At 32.1% G+C, this 16,970-nt stretch overlaps 1 protein-coding gene and 1 long non-coding RNA gene across 2 annotated transcripts; one reads left to right on the top strand and one right to left on the bottom strand.

Moving 5' to 3' along the window:
• Nucleotides 1-1,351: 1,351 nt before the first annotated feature.
• On the top strand, nucleotides 1,352-2,352 carry LOC131179947 (uncharacterized). Its single transcript, XR_009148948.1, has 2 exons — nucleotides 1,352-1,684; nucleotides 1,760-2,352. It is a non-coding gene; the product is annotated as an uncharacterized LOC131179947 (long non-coding RNA).
• Nucleotides 2,353-2,622: 270 nt separating this feature from the next.
• LOC110653483 (probable pectinesterase/pectinesterase inhibitor 17) lies at nucleotides 2,623-5,211 on the bottom strand. The gene is made up of 2 exons (XM_021809136.2): nucleotides 4,307-5,211; nucleotides 2,623-3,474 (listed from the first exon to the last, which is right to left on the bottom strand). The coding sequence occupies exons 1-2, from the start codon at nucleotides 5,175-5,177 to the stop codon at nucleotides 2,783-2,785; spliced, it is 1,563 nt and encodes a 520-aa protein (XP_021664828.2). The 5' UTR covers nucleotides 5,178-5,211; the 3' UTR covers nucleotides 2,623-2,782.
• Between the last annotated feature and the right edge of the window lie 11,759 nt (nucleotides 5,212-16,970).

Genomic DNA, 16,970 nt, shown 5'->3' with positions numbered 1-16,970 from the left:
TGGATATCCAACAAAGATACATAGTCTAGCCCGAGGAGCAAATTTATCATTCACATTTTTATAACAAAGGCAATCGAAGCTCCTTAGGTGTGCATATGATGGCTTATTTCCACGTAACTTCTCATATGGCGTTTTGCTCCGCAAAACATTTAACGGCATGCGATTGATTAAATATGTAGCAGTTAGTACACATTCACCCCAAAACGTGTTAGGTAGACTTGCTTGGAACATCAGTGCATGTGCTACCTCTAAGAGATGTCTATATCTGCGTTCAACTATGCCATTTTGCTGTGGTGTATATGTGCAACTAGTCTGATGCTCCATTCCATTGTCAAAATAAAATTTTGGCAACTCTCCATGAGTAAACTCCAGACCATTATTTGTTCGCAAAATTTTAATTTTCACATTGAACTGGGTTGCAACCCAATTGAAAAATTGTAACAAATATCCCTTAGTTTCTGATTTGTGCTACATAAGAAACACACATGTTGCTTGATTGAAATCATTCACTAACGTCAGAAAATAATATGAACCAGAATGTGACCTGATTCTATATGGTCCCCAAATATCACAGTGAAGTAAATCAAAAGCATACATTGTTTTTTTTATACTAATAGGAAAAGATAATCTCGTTTGTTTTCTTTTGTAACAAGCTTCACAAATTGAGTTGTCCCCACTATCAAAAGAAACATGTAAATCTAGAACTAGAGATAATTTATTCATTAGTAGATGTCCCAAGCGACGATGCCATAAATTTGCAGTAGCAGTGTGCCTCGCCACTAATGCGTTCCCTCCTCTTAGTGGCTCCAAGTAATAAAGACTATTTTGCTCTCTACCTACTCCAATCAGCCTCCTCAAGTGTAAGTCCTATATGACAAAAGAATTTGGCTAGAAAGTTAATGAACAATTTAAATCTTTTATCAATCTGCTGACAGATAATAAATTGAAGCAAAAATTAGGCACTTCGAGTACTCATTCAAGAACCAATTCTTTATCAATAGCAACTCGTCCCAAGGCTTCTACTGTTACCATTTCTCCATTGGGAATTTGAATTGGTGGTATATTTAAGCCAGGAATCATATTTGACAAAGATTCAATTTTATTTGTTATATGATGTGTGGCTCCGGTATCACTTATCCATGCGTCTTTTGTCTTACTAGAAAAGCTTGATGAAGTGGCCATGTTTACTGATGGTTTGTTGAGTGCTGCATCTTGCCCACTTAATAGAGCCAATAATTGTTGATGTTATGCAGAAGTAAGCCCTAGAATTGTAAACTCACTTTCATCTACGATAGTGGTAAAAGCTACTTCTAAGGAGGTTGTCTTGTTCATTGTACCGCTGTCTCATTGTTATTGGGTATATCCACGATTTCCTTGCTTTCCTTGTCTGTTATTTCACTTTCCAGGTTGGCACCAATCCGAAGGATATCCAATTGCCTTGTAATAGAAATCCTTACTGTAATTTGTTTTTCCACAATGTACACAAGGTGGGAATTGATTGCGATTCTCATCTTCAACTTTCTTGGATCGAGTATCACTTCTTTTATATAATAAGGCTGCCACTTCAATGATAGGAGCCCGATTTGTAGCAACTAAATGCTGTTTCTATTCTTGTACAACAATAGCATATTTCCTTCCAGGATTCGGCAATGGATCAATGCTTAATATTTGAGATCGCACTATGGTATATTCTTCATCAAGTCCCATTAGAAAATCAAAGACCTTTTTTTCTTCTCACTGTCCTGCATCTGTTTTGCAGCTCCACATGTACAACCACAAGTGCAGACAGGTACTGGACTGAGTCCTTGCAACTTTCCCCAAACGGCTTTCAATTTTCTGTAATAGGAGGAAACAGATAATTTTTCTTGCTACAACAGTGCTATAACACATCTCAACTCATAGGCTTTTGGAGCTATTCCTTGCGTGAATCTTTCCTCTAAATCCTGTCATAAATCCCTTGCTGTTTCTACATGGACAACATTTCCTTGAAGCTGTTTCACTAAAGCAGTAGTGAGCCAAGAGAGAACAATAGCATTGCACTGGATCCATGACTACAAATATGGAGAATCAGCATCTGGTTTCTTGAATTTTCCATCCACAAAGCCTCCTTTGTTTTTGGAATAGAGTGCATTCAAAAAGCTACGTCTCCATGTAAAATAATTATCCCCATTTTCACTAAGGGGTTGAGCGACGAAAATCGATCCTGGGTGATCAAATGGATGTAGGTAGTAAGGAGAAGTGGTATTAAGTGCTTTGTTTTGATTGACACTCGTGACCAACTCTCCAGTACCTCCTGTATTTTTATTGTTCAGATCATCTCCTGCCATGGTTCAACAAGCTAAGATTTTACAACCTGCTTTGATACCATGAAAAGAAAGATTAAATGAGAAAATTGACTTATATTTCTCCTTGAGATTACAAAGCTATATATACAACTAGCGTATCAAATCAGATCCTAAAATTATGCTAGTTAAAATCAATTGAGATTGTACAGGATCAGCAAATTAAGGTAAGTTTTTAAAGTATACTTTCATTAGTGAACCATATCTAGGCAAGAAAAATCTCTCAAATAAATAGTAATTAAAAAAATTGAAAATATTCATCAATGCATGGCAAGTCCTATAATCTGGAAACAGGGTAACTTCTTTTTATTTCCACATTTTACAGGAATTTACCAGAAATTGATTCCTTCTTTCTTATTAGAAATCTTAAAAGAAATTGTGGTGAACCCACTAAATACAATAAAAAATATATTTTCAAAAAATTAAAGAACAAACATATATCAAAGACCCGAAGTGAAAGGAACGCCAGTGGCCGGCAACCATGAACGGCCAGCAATGAAGTTAGCCGCCGTGAACTTGGATGCTTCAGTTGCGCTAGTTATAACCCTATAACCACGCCACTTAACTCTCCCACTGGTTGAAGCTGCAGGACCCATATTCTTATACTCACCATAATACAGAGTACTTAGGGCAAAATCACCATCCCATTCAAGCCAGCCTGCAGGATCCACCAAAGAATCAAGGTAAGTTTGGAGAAAAACAGTTCTTGAATACTTCTTCCATGGTCTCCCCAAGTAAGTCTTGAATGAGCTAAGCACTGGTTTAAGGTCTGAAGCAGCCATGACTCGAGAATTGTGGATTGAAATTCCAGTATTTTGATTAGGATCAGTTCTCCCTTGTGCAGTGATCGTGTTCTTTTGCTTGTCCATAGGTCGTCTTGCATATATCATGCAGTTTTGAAATGCTACAGCTGCATTGCCAAATATGAAATCTACTGTGCCATAAATGTAACATTCTTTGTAGAATTGTCTTTGGGAGTGGGCGTATAAGGTGTCTTGGTATCCTTCAAAACCACAGCGGTAGAAGACTGAGAGATCAGAGCCTGATCGGAGAGCCACTGCTTGGTGGTTTTCAGGGCCGGCCGTGTTGCGGAATGTTATGCCTCGTGCAATGAATCCTTCTCCGGTCACCGCTGAAATTCAATTAATTGTTCACATTATTAATCTTGAATTAAAAACAGACACGTTCAATCATATATCTTTTCCAACCTTTCACATCGTATATACATCATAATCAAAATGCCATTTTTTCAAACTGAAGTTTTCTTTACGTCTCATGACCGGAGCTCAATTATCTATCACTATAGGAGAAAATGATCTTTCTGAAGGGATTAAAATGGATATCATCAACTAACTGTAACTCAGTACTATTAAAATTGTTTCTAAAACAGTAGAGTCTCGAATTTGATTCTCGGAATCAGTTAAAAAAAATTGATACTGAGATTTCATTAGTCATGCTTTAATATTGTATGAAATTAAAAAAAAAAAAGATTTTTTAAAAATGACTGAAATCAATACCTTAATTATACCAATAAACTTTAACGTAATTTTTAGGACTGTAAAATTTCAAATTCAATTCATGTATGAACCAATTATATAAAAATCGATATCAAAGCTTTATTAGTCATGCTTCAGTATTGCACGAAATCAATAAAGATAAAGGTAAAGTCAATTACTTTTATTATGTTGCAAGCTATACAGAGGATTAAGAAATTAATTAGCTAGCTAACTTTAATTTTCTTATAAAATAATTTTTAAAAAAAAAAAATCTAGCAGGCTTTGAAATTTCAAATGATCACTACTATTATACAGTATTAATTATAAGAAAGCGAAGGTCAAGAAAACCATTGGTTGAATTCATTATTGTATCTATTAATTAAAATAGACTTTCAACAACTATGCTGATTAATTTTCTAATTGCATTAATGCTAAACAATCAAGAAAAGGAGGGTTAAACTTGCTTACCAACAGTTGCAGAGTTGAAAGTAGTAGAACCTCCTCGAACACTCCGGCTACCGGTGATAATAGTATTTCTCAACCCATCTCCGACCAACATAATATTCTTCATTTTGTTACCAATCTCCAGATTCTCTCTGTAAATCCCACTCTTAATATGTATCACAAATCTCCCACTTCCACTCCTCTTTGCTGCTTCATCAAGGGCCTGCTTTATAGTCCGGTAATTCCCTGAACCATCTTGAGCCACCACAAGATTCACAGCCGGTGATGATGACTGCAAGAGCTTTCTATCACCTGCTGTGACCCAGCTAGGAAAACCATCTTGATATGTTTGTGGTAAAGCCGCCGATGAACCATTGCTTAGAGCCAAAGTGTTGCATATTAGCTTAGAAACATTGTTGGACATGAGCGGCAACATGAAATCTGAAACTCCAAGCTCAACGAACCCAGCTCGACAAGTTTCAAGATTGGTTAAAGCAGTGCTGAGCCAAGTCTGGACATCGTAATCGGTGCATTTTCTGTTGGGGTCAATGGTATGGTTGAGTTGCGTAATGGTGTTCTCATAGAGGTTTAAGCAGTCAGCCCATGCAGCCTTCTCTTTCTCATTGCGACACTTTGAGCCTAGCCATTTGTTATGTGACTGAGCAGTGAGAGCTCGTTGGATGGCTAAGTCAATTGCCAACTTACGAAACTCAGAATTATGCTTTGGATGAAAATGGTTTGGGTTTTGCTTCATGAAATATTTGCAAGGTTCAGGATATGGGGTTTTGTTGCACCACCAATCTAAGTCATCAGAGGCAACAGATGATGAAAGTGTTGATGAGTATAATGAGAAAAGAGAAATGACTAACACAGAGAAGCCTAGCTTTGTCGCCATCTCAGTTGGGCAAATGTTTGATATATCTCAAGCTGAGGAATATGCCAGTCTTTATATAGAGATCATAATATATATTAATCTTAACTAAAGGACTAATTCCGTACCTAATTAAAATTTAATTTTAATTAATTTTTCCAATACTGGGATGCAATGCAATCTAGCAATTAGAATCTATCTGTAGCTGCAAAATTTTGAAAAAACAAAAGAGAAACTTGGTCAGAAAAGAAAGTCGCATCTTGCATTTACACCACACAGGGACATGTTAACATCTGGCTGCCATTAATTCCAATTGCTTGAAGTTTCCATGCATTTAATCTCAAAGCCAAAGTCTATTCGCCATGTGATTGGATGATTAGTATACCCGGTGATTGGTGGGAGATTTTTTGTGTAGAGGCCGTCCACTGAATAGGCAATATGTATAACGAGATTTATCTATTAAATATTTAATTTTTATATATTTATATTTTGAGTTCATAATAGATTTAGTATAGATAAGAATTTTTTCATATTAAAAAGGTGAAACCCATATATTTATATCTTAAACTACGGTGGACTAGGTCTAAATAATTTTTATGGTTGAATTGAATTAATGAGAAAATTTTACCTCCACCTAATCTATTAGACTTAAGATACAAATATGTAGACTCTACTTATTTTACATATAAATTTTATTATACATTATGTATCTTGAGAATTCAATAAGGCAAAAATAATTTCCTGATCTAATATATATTAATTAGAAATTGAGTTTAAAGTCTTTACATCTCTTTCTACTCAAAACAATTTCTAAAACATCAAAATGAAAAAAAAAAAAATCTATCCTCAGTCTTAAAGAAAATTCTTACTTGCAAAATCTAGTAGACTAGATCATTATATATATATATATATATATTTCAGTAATTAGAATTAAAATTAAAAGATTATATATATTAAAATAACAAAAAATAGTGAAATGAAATTTAAAATCCCACAAGATCATTGTTTGTTCTATATATTTCAAAATAGTTTTTAAATAATTATTTAGCTAATGTGGCTTAGTTGTGTTTAGCAAAAGTATGTTATTATATGAAACTTTAATATTTTTAATTATTTAATAAACTTAAATATACAAAGTTACATCTTTTTGTTAAAAATTTATCAACATTGATCCATTAATATTACACACTATATACATGTATGGGAAATTTTTAACTAAATCTAGTCTATTATGAAAATTTTTATTTGATATAATCTTATATAAACAATACTTTAATTATAATCATTGATCATAGTAAAATTCACGTGGGATCTACTACAATAAACGGTTACAATAAAACCATTATATATATATTGATTTCATTATATAATTCTTTTCATTTATGAACTCAAGACAAAAATATATATGGGTTCATATATTTAATAAACAGATTTCATTATATATTTTATATTTTAAATTTATAATAAATCAAATTTGGAAAGGAAAATTTTATATAAAAGTAAATGTAATTATCTATTAATTAAGAGAGAAAATAAATCAATGAGCTTTAGATTAATAGTATTAAGTTGTTTTTAACTCTGCAAAGTCTCGGTTTCGATTTGTAATCAATGCGAATTGTACCAAAAATTAAAAAAAAAAAATCCATATACCGTATTCTATTCATGGGTATAGGCATTCTCATATTGTGGGCGTTGCCGCCTTCCTCTACTGTTCATGTTCGCCCTTACTTTTGTGGTACAAATCAAAACGGCTGCACGTTTTAATGAATGGCCATCCCAATTGAACTTTTCATAAAATTTTGACCCAATTACATGAAATATATATTTATGCTTCACTGGACATATAGAAAAAAAAACTAATGTACAGCATGCATGCCAGCTCTGTTCTCTCTATCAATATATATATATATATATATATATATATATGGAGATGCACGGTTGACTTTTCTATGCCGTTGACCTTGAAACTTTAACATACGTTATTAACTAATATCCAATCAAAACGCGTTATTGTTGCAAAATAAAATAGAAATCCATCGTAAGCTCCAGGATTGATCGTTTCAACAAGGGAAATGATAATTGCCAGCTTTCCAGTTGGCTTCTTTATAATTCAACACTCTTTTGCCTATTGTCTTTATTTAAGAAGTTTCAAGAGGAAAACGTCTTTTTACTTTGAACTTTACATGAAAAATCAGTTAAAACTCTTACCCTTAATTATATGCCATTTCGAGGGTGTTTGGATTGGTTATTGACTTTTAATTTTTTTAATTTAAAATATAGTTTTTAACTTATAAGTTAATTTAAAAATAAGTAATTAATTGTTTAATAAAATGACTTAAAATAAACTTTTAAATTGTTTAAGTATTTGATTAAAATACGTTTAAAAGTAACTTAATTTATTAAAATGACCAAAAATGATATATTATTGAGTGTTGTGATTGTCAAAATAAGGACAGTATTGATATTTTAAAAAATTATTAGAATAATAGTCTTTTATTTGATTAAAATATAATTTTAAAATAAATAGATAAGTCATAAGTAAATGGTACTTTACTTATTACTTCTCACTTATTTTAAGTAGTTTTTTTTTAATTTATAAGTCAAATCAAATACTAATCTACTTATAATTTTTTACTTATAAATAGATTTGACCGACTTATAAGCCAAACTAAATACCATCTTAATATCTGTATTTTACAAAATGTAATTATTAAATTTGTGAATTTATAAAAGTGTAACGAAAAGTCAACGTGCATGCAATTAAGTCAATGCACATGCAATTCACGTTTGCACGTGCACCAATCGCAGGGGTTAAATAGTTATCCTTTTATAAAGTTCAAATATCAAATAGGGTGCAACTAAAAGTGTCACAACCTGATTGCACAGGTCGGATCAGCACTAAGACCTGGGTTGACTTAAAACCCCCGAGGTCCGTAGTAAGCCTCACTATTTTCAAACTCATAATCAGGACCAAAATCAAGACCCAACATGCAAACAAAATGAAATAAAATATTATAAATTTATTTAGACCAACCTAACCCGAGTTATCAGAAATCCACTACTAGCCGAATATAACATACATCCATTAATACAATAATGAATCTTTTGAACTGGTAGGCCTAATGCCTGGACCAATTTCTTTGTACTATAGAAGTTTTTAGTCATTAAATTATCATCTGATAACACCTTCTTCATAAGTTGGCAGATGTCATAAAAACACCTCTTTGACAAATGATGTTCTACCTTGATGTTCAACATCTGTGAATTGGTTTCACAACCCTGCCACACCTCTTGATTAGCATCTTGTTACGTGTCATACAATTTTCAAGTCGATGTATTTGGAGGTTCCTCCATTACGTCCTAAAAAGAAAGCAAGACCTGCTACATCCATTACCATTTGCTCGTATGTATTATTTGTGCTACTCTCAACCTCTTGAACTGTCTGTAATAACTTTTATGTTTTGACCAGCAATACTACTTGTGTGGGGTTCACCATGCAAAACCCATTTATAATAATACGACACAAATCCATGCTTCATCAAATGCAACCTAACTGTATTCTCGTCAGCATAGTTACGGTTCTAACATTTTCGATGATTACATGGACACTTCAATTTATCCCCATCCATTCACTCTGGATGTTGCTTAGCAAATGTGATGAATTGTTCAATGCCTTCTATGAGTTTTGGAGTCAGTAGGCCGTCTTTTAACCTAGCATAAATAATGAAATTAGAAACCACCCGTATTCAGTTTCTAATTTGAGTTCAAATTTCATAATATTTCCTTAGTTTTTGAAATAGAAAATATTTAGTTTCTAAATAAATGATTAGAAACCGCATACATTCAGTTTCTAATATGAATCTCAAATTTAGTAAAACCACCTTAGTGTTTGAAACTGAATGTAATCAGTTTCTAAATTCAGTTTAGAAACCGAATATCGTCAGTTTCCAAATTAAAATCAAATTTATTAGAACTACCTTAGATTTTGAAACTGAAAAATTGGTTTCTAACTAAGGAAATTAGAAGCCGACAACTATCGATTTCTAATTTGAGCTTCAAATTCAATAATACTACAGTATATTTAGAAACCAAAAAAAAAATCAATTTCTAAATAATGATTAGATACCAAATGTTTGCGGTTTCTAACATGAACTTTCAATTTATGAAAACTACCATAGGAAGAAATCGGTTTCTAAAGAAGGAAAGTAGGAACAGAAATATTTCAGTTCCTAACTCAAGTTTCAAATTGAATGATACTACCTCAAATTTTGAAACCAAAAAGAATTGGTTTCTAAACAAAGAATTAGAAACCAAAAATTTTGGTTTCTAATCTGAACATTAAATTTATTAAGACAACCATAGTGTTTGAAACCAAAATTTTCAGTTTCTAAAGATTGGAATTAGAAACCAATACTTTTCTATTTCTAAAGTTGCGATTCAAATTTAATTATAGCACCTTAGAATTTGAAACAGAAAGTAATAGGTTTCTAAATATAGAATTAGAAATCGAAAAGTATTAGTTTCTAATATGATTCTTAAAATTAATAATAATAATAAAGATTTTGAAACCAAAACCATCGGTTTCTAACTAATGAAATCAGAAATCGACATATATTGGTTTCTATAATGAGTTTTAGATTTTATATAACAAAAATTAGGATTCCAAATTAGAAACATAACTTTTTGATTTCAAAATTCAGTTTCAATTCAGTTTCTAATCCGTTTCTAAACCGATGCAAAAACTGGTGCCAAATTTTGGCACGTATATTTGGAAACCGATGATTTTCCATTTCTAATGTCGGTTTCAAATCAGTTTCTAATTGGTTTCTAATTTGTATCATCCAACTCAATTTTCTTTTCAAAACCCATTTCCAATTACAAATTGATAGAAGTTTGTTTCTAAATTCGGTTTCTATTTTGACAGATTCTTGTAGTGCTTGTTCTCTCTCACTCTCTTTGTTGTGTGTTGAGAGGTCTATCATTCCTTTTCTATATCTCTTTTTTCTTTTTTCAACTAATGTTGTTTCTGTGTATGTTGATATCTCCGGTTGTTAATTTGGGAATTTGTGGGAATGTAGCTAATTTTTTGGGTTTGGGTTTGGGTTTGGGTTTGGGCTAGATTGTGGGCATTTCTTTGTTGTGTGCAGGTTGCTTCCTATGGTTGTAATTTTGGGTTTTTGTGAGGGCTAGATTGTTATAGTCCTTGGTTGTGTTGTGGTTTGTTATTTTATGATTGTGATTTTGGGTTTTTTGGATGAATTATTTAGTAACTAATTACTTAGCATGAAGTTATTGCTATCTCAAAAAATATGATTCAATTCCTTAGTCACTTGAAATAGTTCATGATTCATGGTCCCACATTTAGCTTGTAAGTTATCTACAGCTGTCACAACCTTAGGATTCCTAAACCAAAAAAGTAGAAAATGCGTGCTAGGTGCAAATGTGAGGAATAATTAACTATGTTCATCCTAGGTATATGGCCATTATGTTAACTGCATGGTTGCTAAAAAACCAAGGTACCCATGGCAAGAATGCTTGCATGAATACTCATAGTTTGTTTAGTGCTCGTTAGGTTAAGCAATTGAGAATCAACTTTTAGCTTTTTAAACTTCATTTTATAAATGGCAATCATTCACTTAAATGGCTCCTTTGGATGAATCATTTTCACATGGAACCTAGTGTTCTGGAGACTTGATCCTATTAATATCGTTAGTAATTGATTTATTAAAATAAAAAAAAATACCGATGACATAGTTTCATTAATATTAATTTATTTTATTTTATATCAAACCAATCAAATACCAACTAATCCTTTTTTGTTGGTACTTACCAACGTATATTTCGTCAGAAAATTCATAGTTACTCCCCTCACGTCCTATGATCTACCCACAATAATAACAATCGCAAAGCCACAATTTAAGATAACATTTATGGTCGGTAAAATTAACAATGAAAAGAAAATTGCTCAGTAATTATTACATGCGCCCTAATTATAAGCAAAACCATTTTGGTCAATAATTCATCAGTAATATCAATTACCAATGAAAATTCCCTTATTATGGTTAATAATTGTCATCACAAATAATTTTTATTTTCTTGTAGTCAATTGAGTTTATGAATTTAATTAGGATGGGAATGAGCTTTTGTGACACCCTTTACCCGTTTACAATGTAGCCAAGCGAGGCATGTCACACTTGGTGCCGGAGCGCCTTAACTTATCTTATTTCAATTCTCAGTAATTACATTTTTTGTTATTAATTTAGGGTCAATTTATTAACCGGAGAAACTGACAGAGTTTCTCCTGAATTATTCATAATTTTGACGATTGCCACCTATTAAAAATTTCAACAATGATTTCAATTATATGTATTTCTTCACAATCTCAAATTTCATCTCAATATTCTCAAACTCAAATTTTTATTCATCCCATGCATAAATAAATAAATGCTCACATTCATAAAGAAAATACCCCAATTTCATTAATTTACATAATTTACAAATGATTACATAAGTTCATAATTACATGACAAATGAATGTCTAACTACAAAATACAAAAATTTCAGATGAAGCCTAATAGTCCTACCAAAATGCACTGCAGAGGATGTGACATCGGACTCAATGCAGATCTGGACTCTCACAGTGATCCCAGTCTAGGTCTACTGGGCTCTCACTCCTAGTCTCCAGTACCTACGTGTGGCAAAAAGCGACGCGCTAAGCATAAAGTTTAGTAGTGCCAATATAATATAAAAATAAACTAAATAATTAAATATGCATAAATTATGCTATTATTTCATGTAGACTAAATTTTTAGTAATTATTTATAATATCCTTAATTTAGGGATTTTTATATTCATTGTTTAGTTATAAATTTTCAAGATTTATTTTAATTATCCAAGTAACCTACACCAACTGACTGGATTGGATAAATGGGTAAACTAGCACTGGGTACCAAGTACCTTGGGTCGTCACACCATCAGTCACAGAGTATCTCCAAGTATGCAACAGAATGGCTAACAAACCATATTAATCATCGGGCATAAAGCCAAATATGTCAAAAATAGTAAAATAGCCAAAAGCCATAATATCACAAAGCGGCACTAAAGCCATAAATCATGAAATGGCACGAAGCTATAGGCAGTACTACAATCGAAACCCTATTGGCATGACAACCTATCCAAACCAATCATACCAGGTATACTAGGGCATATTAACAAAGTTAGGTTTTGATTCTTTGTATTTAATGTTATAGTGGTTGGTTACTATTCACATTATTATTCATGCAAAATGTTGACTTTTTCAATAATAATAGGTATACAAATTTTTAACATATGGTCATACCACATTTCGGGTCATAAATTTGTTGGCATTGGTTGCCAATTGCAATTCAAAGCTTATTAGAAGTAATTCCAAAATTTTAGATTTCATTACCTATATTTACTATTCCATTGGATCATTCTACAGTGAGAATTTGGCTAAACTTTTTTCATCAAAATTGTTTCTTAATGTCTCTAGTTTAATTCTCTTTTTGAATTAGTCCATTTGGAGTTTTGTAGCTCAAGTTATGATATTTTTAACATAACTGGCTAGATTAGTCCATGTCCAGAATTTTTGGGCAATTTTGGTTCTGACAATTTTTGTGAGCTAATTTTAGTTAGCAATTTGAATAGGTTATGGTCAGAATTTGGATTTTTGTTCCCCATGAAAGTTGTTCTAATATGTCTAAGCTTTCCATGGGTTCAAGAATCAGGTCATTTAGACCTCTCTACACAATGTTATGGCCATTTGAACAAATACTGTTCATATAGTCATTTTTCCAGGTCCAGATTTTGGTTACCCGAATTCAAGCAATTTTTAGGTCACTTTAGGTTGATTTTCTGGATAGGGTCTCTTCATAAAAAATGTGGCATTATGTTCCTAGTTTCACCTCTAATTGGCCTTACACTATTTGAAGCTACACACTTCAACTTATGGCTGCCCAAACCTACTGAACTCAAGTTCAGAATTTCTAGCTCCTAGGGCATCACACTTAATTCAATGTTCAATGCCACAATTAATTCCAAGTTAATGTCAAACCTCCTAAAATGGTCACTAATTGACCATTAGAACACTAATTCATCAACAATTTGATAAAACCCTAATTTTGCCTCAAACCCTAATTCCCAAAGTTTCATTTTAGCACCACACCTAAAATTTAATGTTCTAATTCTTATATTCTCATCAAAGGCAATCAATACACCACTTTAATTCAATTAAAATCATCAAAACCCTAGCATACTCATTGTAACACCCCTCACCCGACTACAGTGTAGCCGAGCAAAGTGTGCTACATTCGGTGCCAGAGCACCCTATCTTGTCTTACTTTATTATTTTAGTAATTTTGAATTCGTTTAATTTAATATCAATTATTTTTCTATGGAAAAACCAGCGGAGTTTCCCCTATTTTATTTCTATTTGGCGCATTTCATTATTCACCTGCTTGAAAATTCAACAATATTTTCATAATAAAATCTTATCCATACTAATCATAATTATCTCATCAATTCGAATATCCTCTATATAATTCAATTTCATATTCATTTCCATTCATTCTCAACTCATATATGATAATTTTCAATCTTTATTAATTTACATGATATATGATATACATGGGACCTAGCTACATGCATTGCTGAGGAGGTGACAACCTTTGACACTCTGCAGATCTGGACTCCCAAAATTCTCAGTCAAACGTGCATTGGGTTCTAGCTTCAGTACCTGCGCGAAGGAAACAATTCCATCGCACTAAGCATTGCTGCTTAGTGGTGCAATAATATAACAAGGAAATAATATACAAATAAATATAGAAACAAAATTCGGATAATTAAGATTTATTTATACTTCACATGCGGTTTCTAAAATTTAATATGTTTTATCCTAATTTAGTATTCTTTGGAAGTGTTTATTTCGCCAATGTACAGTAATAATGTACAAAAAAAATGATCTAAAAATAATAAATTTATGCTTATATTATTATATAAGTCACATTTGCAATATTTATTTATGTTATAATTTTCTTTCCTAATCTTTTAGCATTTTCTCAATACTTGCTAGGTTGTCTTAGATTATCTCATAATAAGTAAATTTTAATATCGGTTCAGTTCATTTCGATCCTTTCTAATAAATAACTATTCTAATTTATTTTAGGTCATCTTACTCATTTATTTTATTTAATTTCTAATATTTTTAATTGCTAATATTCTTAACTTATTTCAATAAATTTCACTGCCCAAGTAACCTATGACAGGCTGACTAAACTGGATAACGGGTCGTTGACACTGGATACAACAGTGCCTCGGGCCGTCGGCACTGGATACAACAGTGCCTCGGGCCGTCATACCATGGGACACGGAACGTCAACCACGTATGTAGTCAGTATGGCTAAAAAGCCATGATAACACATAATCAGGCATAAAAGCCATGAATGTTGGCATAAAGCCATGAATGCGGGCATAAAGCCATGAGTGCGGGCATAAAGCCATGAATATAAGCATAAAGCCTTTCGCAGTACTGCTAAAACAATACCCTATTAGTATGCCAATCTATCGAATCTGACATACATGTCTAGGCAATACAAGGGAACATAATATCATTAAATATTAATATATTGTATTTTATGACTTCATTATTTGATAACAAATTCCATAACTTATACATTCATCATAATATTCATACATTCCTTACATCATTCATATTGATCACAATTCACAACAATGGTGTTTATGTACCATTGTACTCAAAACATTCTTCCTTTCTCTTATAAAGAAAACTAATGTTCCATTCATATTTTCATGTGATTTATTTATTCATTACAATATTTATATGAATTCATAACTCATACAAGGTGTTATTATCTTATTTGTAATGGAAACATAAATCCTAATGTAAACCTCATCCCATTTATACTTAACAATCCATCTAGGTTAATTTCATTTCATATTCAAGTGGTATTACTTATGTTTTATTAGACCTACTAGTAATGGGAATACAAATCTTAACTATATACTTACATAACTTAAATGTTCATTAAGTCATTTAGGTGAATTACTATTTCTATTCCAAGTAATCCATGAATGTTTCATGGATTCCAAATTTCATACCTTAATTTTCTCTACCAATTTAGTTATTACACTTTATGTCTTTGTATTACTATTCACATTACTATGCACTCAAATTGTTGACTTTTTAATACATAATAAATTTATTGAACCTAAGTTCACCAAGATACCACATTTTGCATTCTAAAGTTGTTGGCATTGGTTGCCAATACCATTTCAAAGCTTAGTGTTGGTTACTTTACAATTTTCAGATTTTAAGCACTAAGTTTACTGTTCCATTGGTCATTTGTACAGTAGGAATTTGATAAAATTATCTTCATGAAAGTTGTTCCTTATTGTGTCTAGTTACATTTCTTTTTTTGAATCACTCCATTTGGAGTTTTGTATCTCAAGTTATGGCCTAAACACCATAACTGGCCGGATTGAAATTTTCTAGATTTTCTGGGCAGAATCAATTCTATAGTTTTTGTACACTGACTGCAGGTCAGTTTTTGGACATGTTATGGTTAAAATTTGGGTTTGTTTTCTTCATGAAAGTTGTAGGGCTATGTCTTAGCTTTCTGTTGGTAAAATTTCAAATCAATTGAACTTTTCTACACTAAGTTATGACATTTGAACAAATACTATTCATTTGGTCATTTTCCAGGGATAGCATGTCGATCACCCAGATTAGGGTAATTTTTAGGTCAACTTGGTTTGGTTTTCTGGGTAGAGTTTCTTCACCAAAGTTGTGCCATTATGTGTCTAGTTTCATGTCCAATTGGCCTTGCACCAATTGAACCTATACAACTCCAGTTATAGCTGCCCAAACCTGTTGGACTCACACCCAGTCCTACAGGTCACCAAGGGCAGCATGCCTAAGTTCAACTCCATTATCCTTACCCACTTCAATTCCTCCTCACACACATTCAAATGGTTACTAATTGACCATTACAATGTTAATATACCATTACATAAGCAAAACTCTAATTTTTCACAAACCCTAATTTCCAAAGTGTCCATTTTATGCTATCCATGCCAACTAACACATCCAATCACAAATACCTACTAAGAAACTCCAATAAACACATTTTATTTCATTTAAATTCATCAATTCCCATAGGTACACATGCAGACCAAAATTCTTCTTCCACCAAACATGAATAATTTCTCAATTTTTTTCTTGTAATTCTTTCCATTTTCATGCTCAAATTTAAGTTTACTAAAAGAATATGGAAGAAAATAGCACTAACCTCTTTTAAACACTTTCTTGGCTTGTTAAAACTTCAATCTCTCTTCAATTTTCTACTACTTAAAGCTTCCTCAAGGTTTAGGGATAATTTTTTGTGAAGGAAGTTTAGGGTTTTGGGGTGGAAATCTTAGGGAAAATTAAGCTTAAGCAAGAGCTTTCATGGAGGTCTTTTGTTCTCTCTCTCTCTTGGTTCAGCTCATATGAAGAAGAAATTGCTGGTTTCTTTTGTTTTTTTATCTTATTTTAAGTTCATTTTTATCTCTTTTTATTAGTTTTTCAAATGGTGATTGGGTGGGAGCATGTTAATGACATCATGTGATGTCATAATTCTCAATTTCTTTCATTTTTCTTTTCTTTTCTTTTCTACTTATTTTTAATTAAATTTTTAGCAATATTTATTCATATTTTATGTCATAATAATTATTTACTTAACTGGACAAATTGGTCAAAAATTATCTCTGAAGACGAAATGACCAAAATGCCATCTGTTT

Source organism: Hevea brasiliensis, chromosome 5 (genome assembly GCF_030052815.1).
Source record: "Hevea brasiliensis isolate MT/VB/25A 57/8 chromosome 5, ASM3005281v1, whole genome shotgun sequence".
Classification (NCBI taxonomy): Eukaryota; Viridiplantae; Streptophyta; class Magnoliopsida; order Malpighiales; family Euphorbiaceae; genus Hevea; species Hevea brasiliensis.
This window is presented reverse-complemented; position numbering and strand designations above follow the sequence as displayed.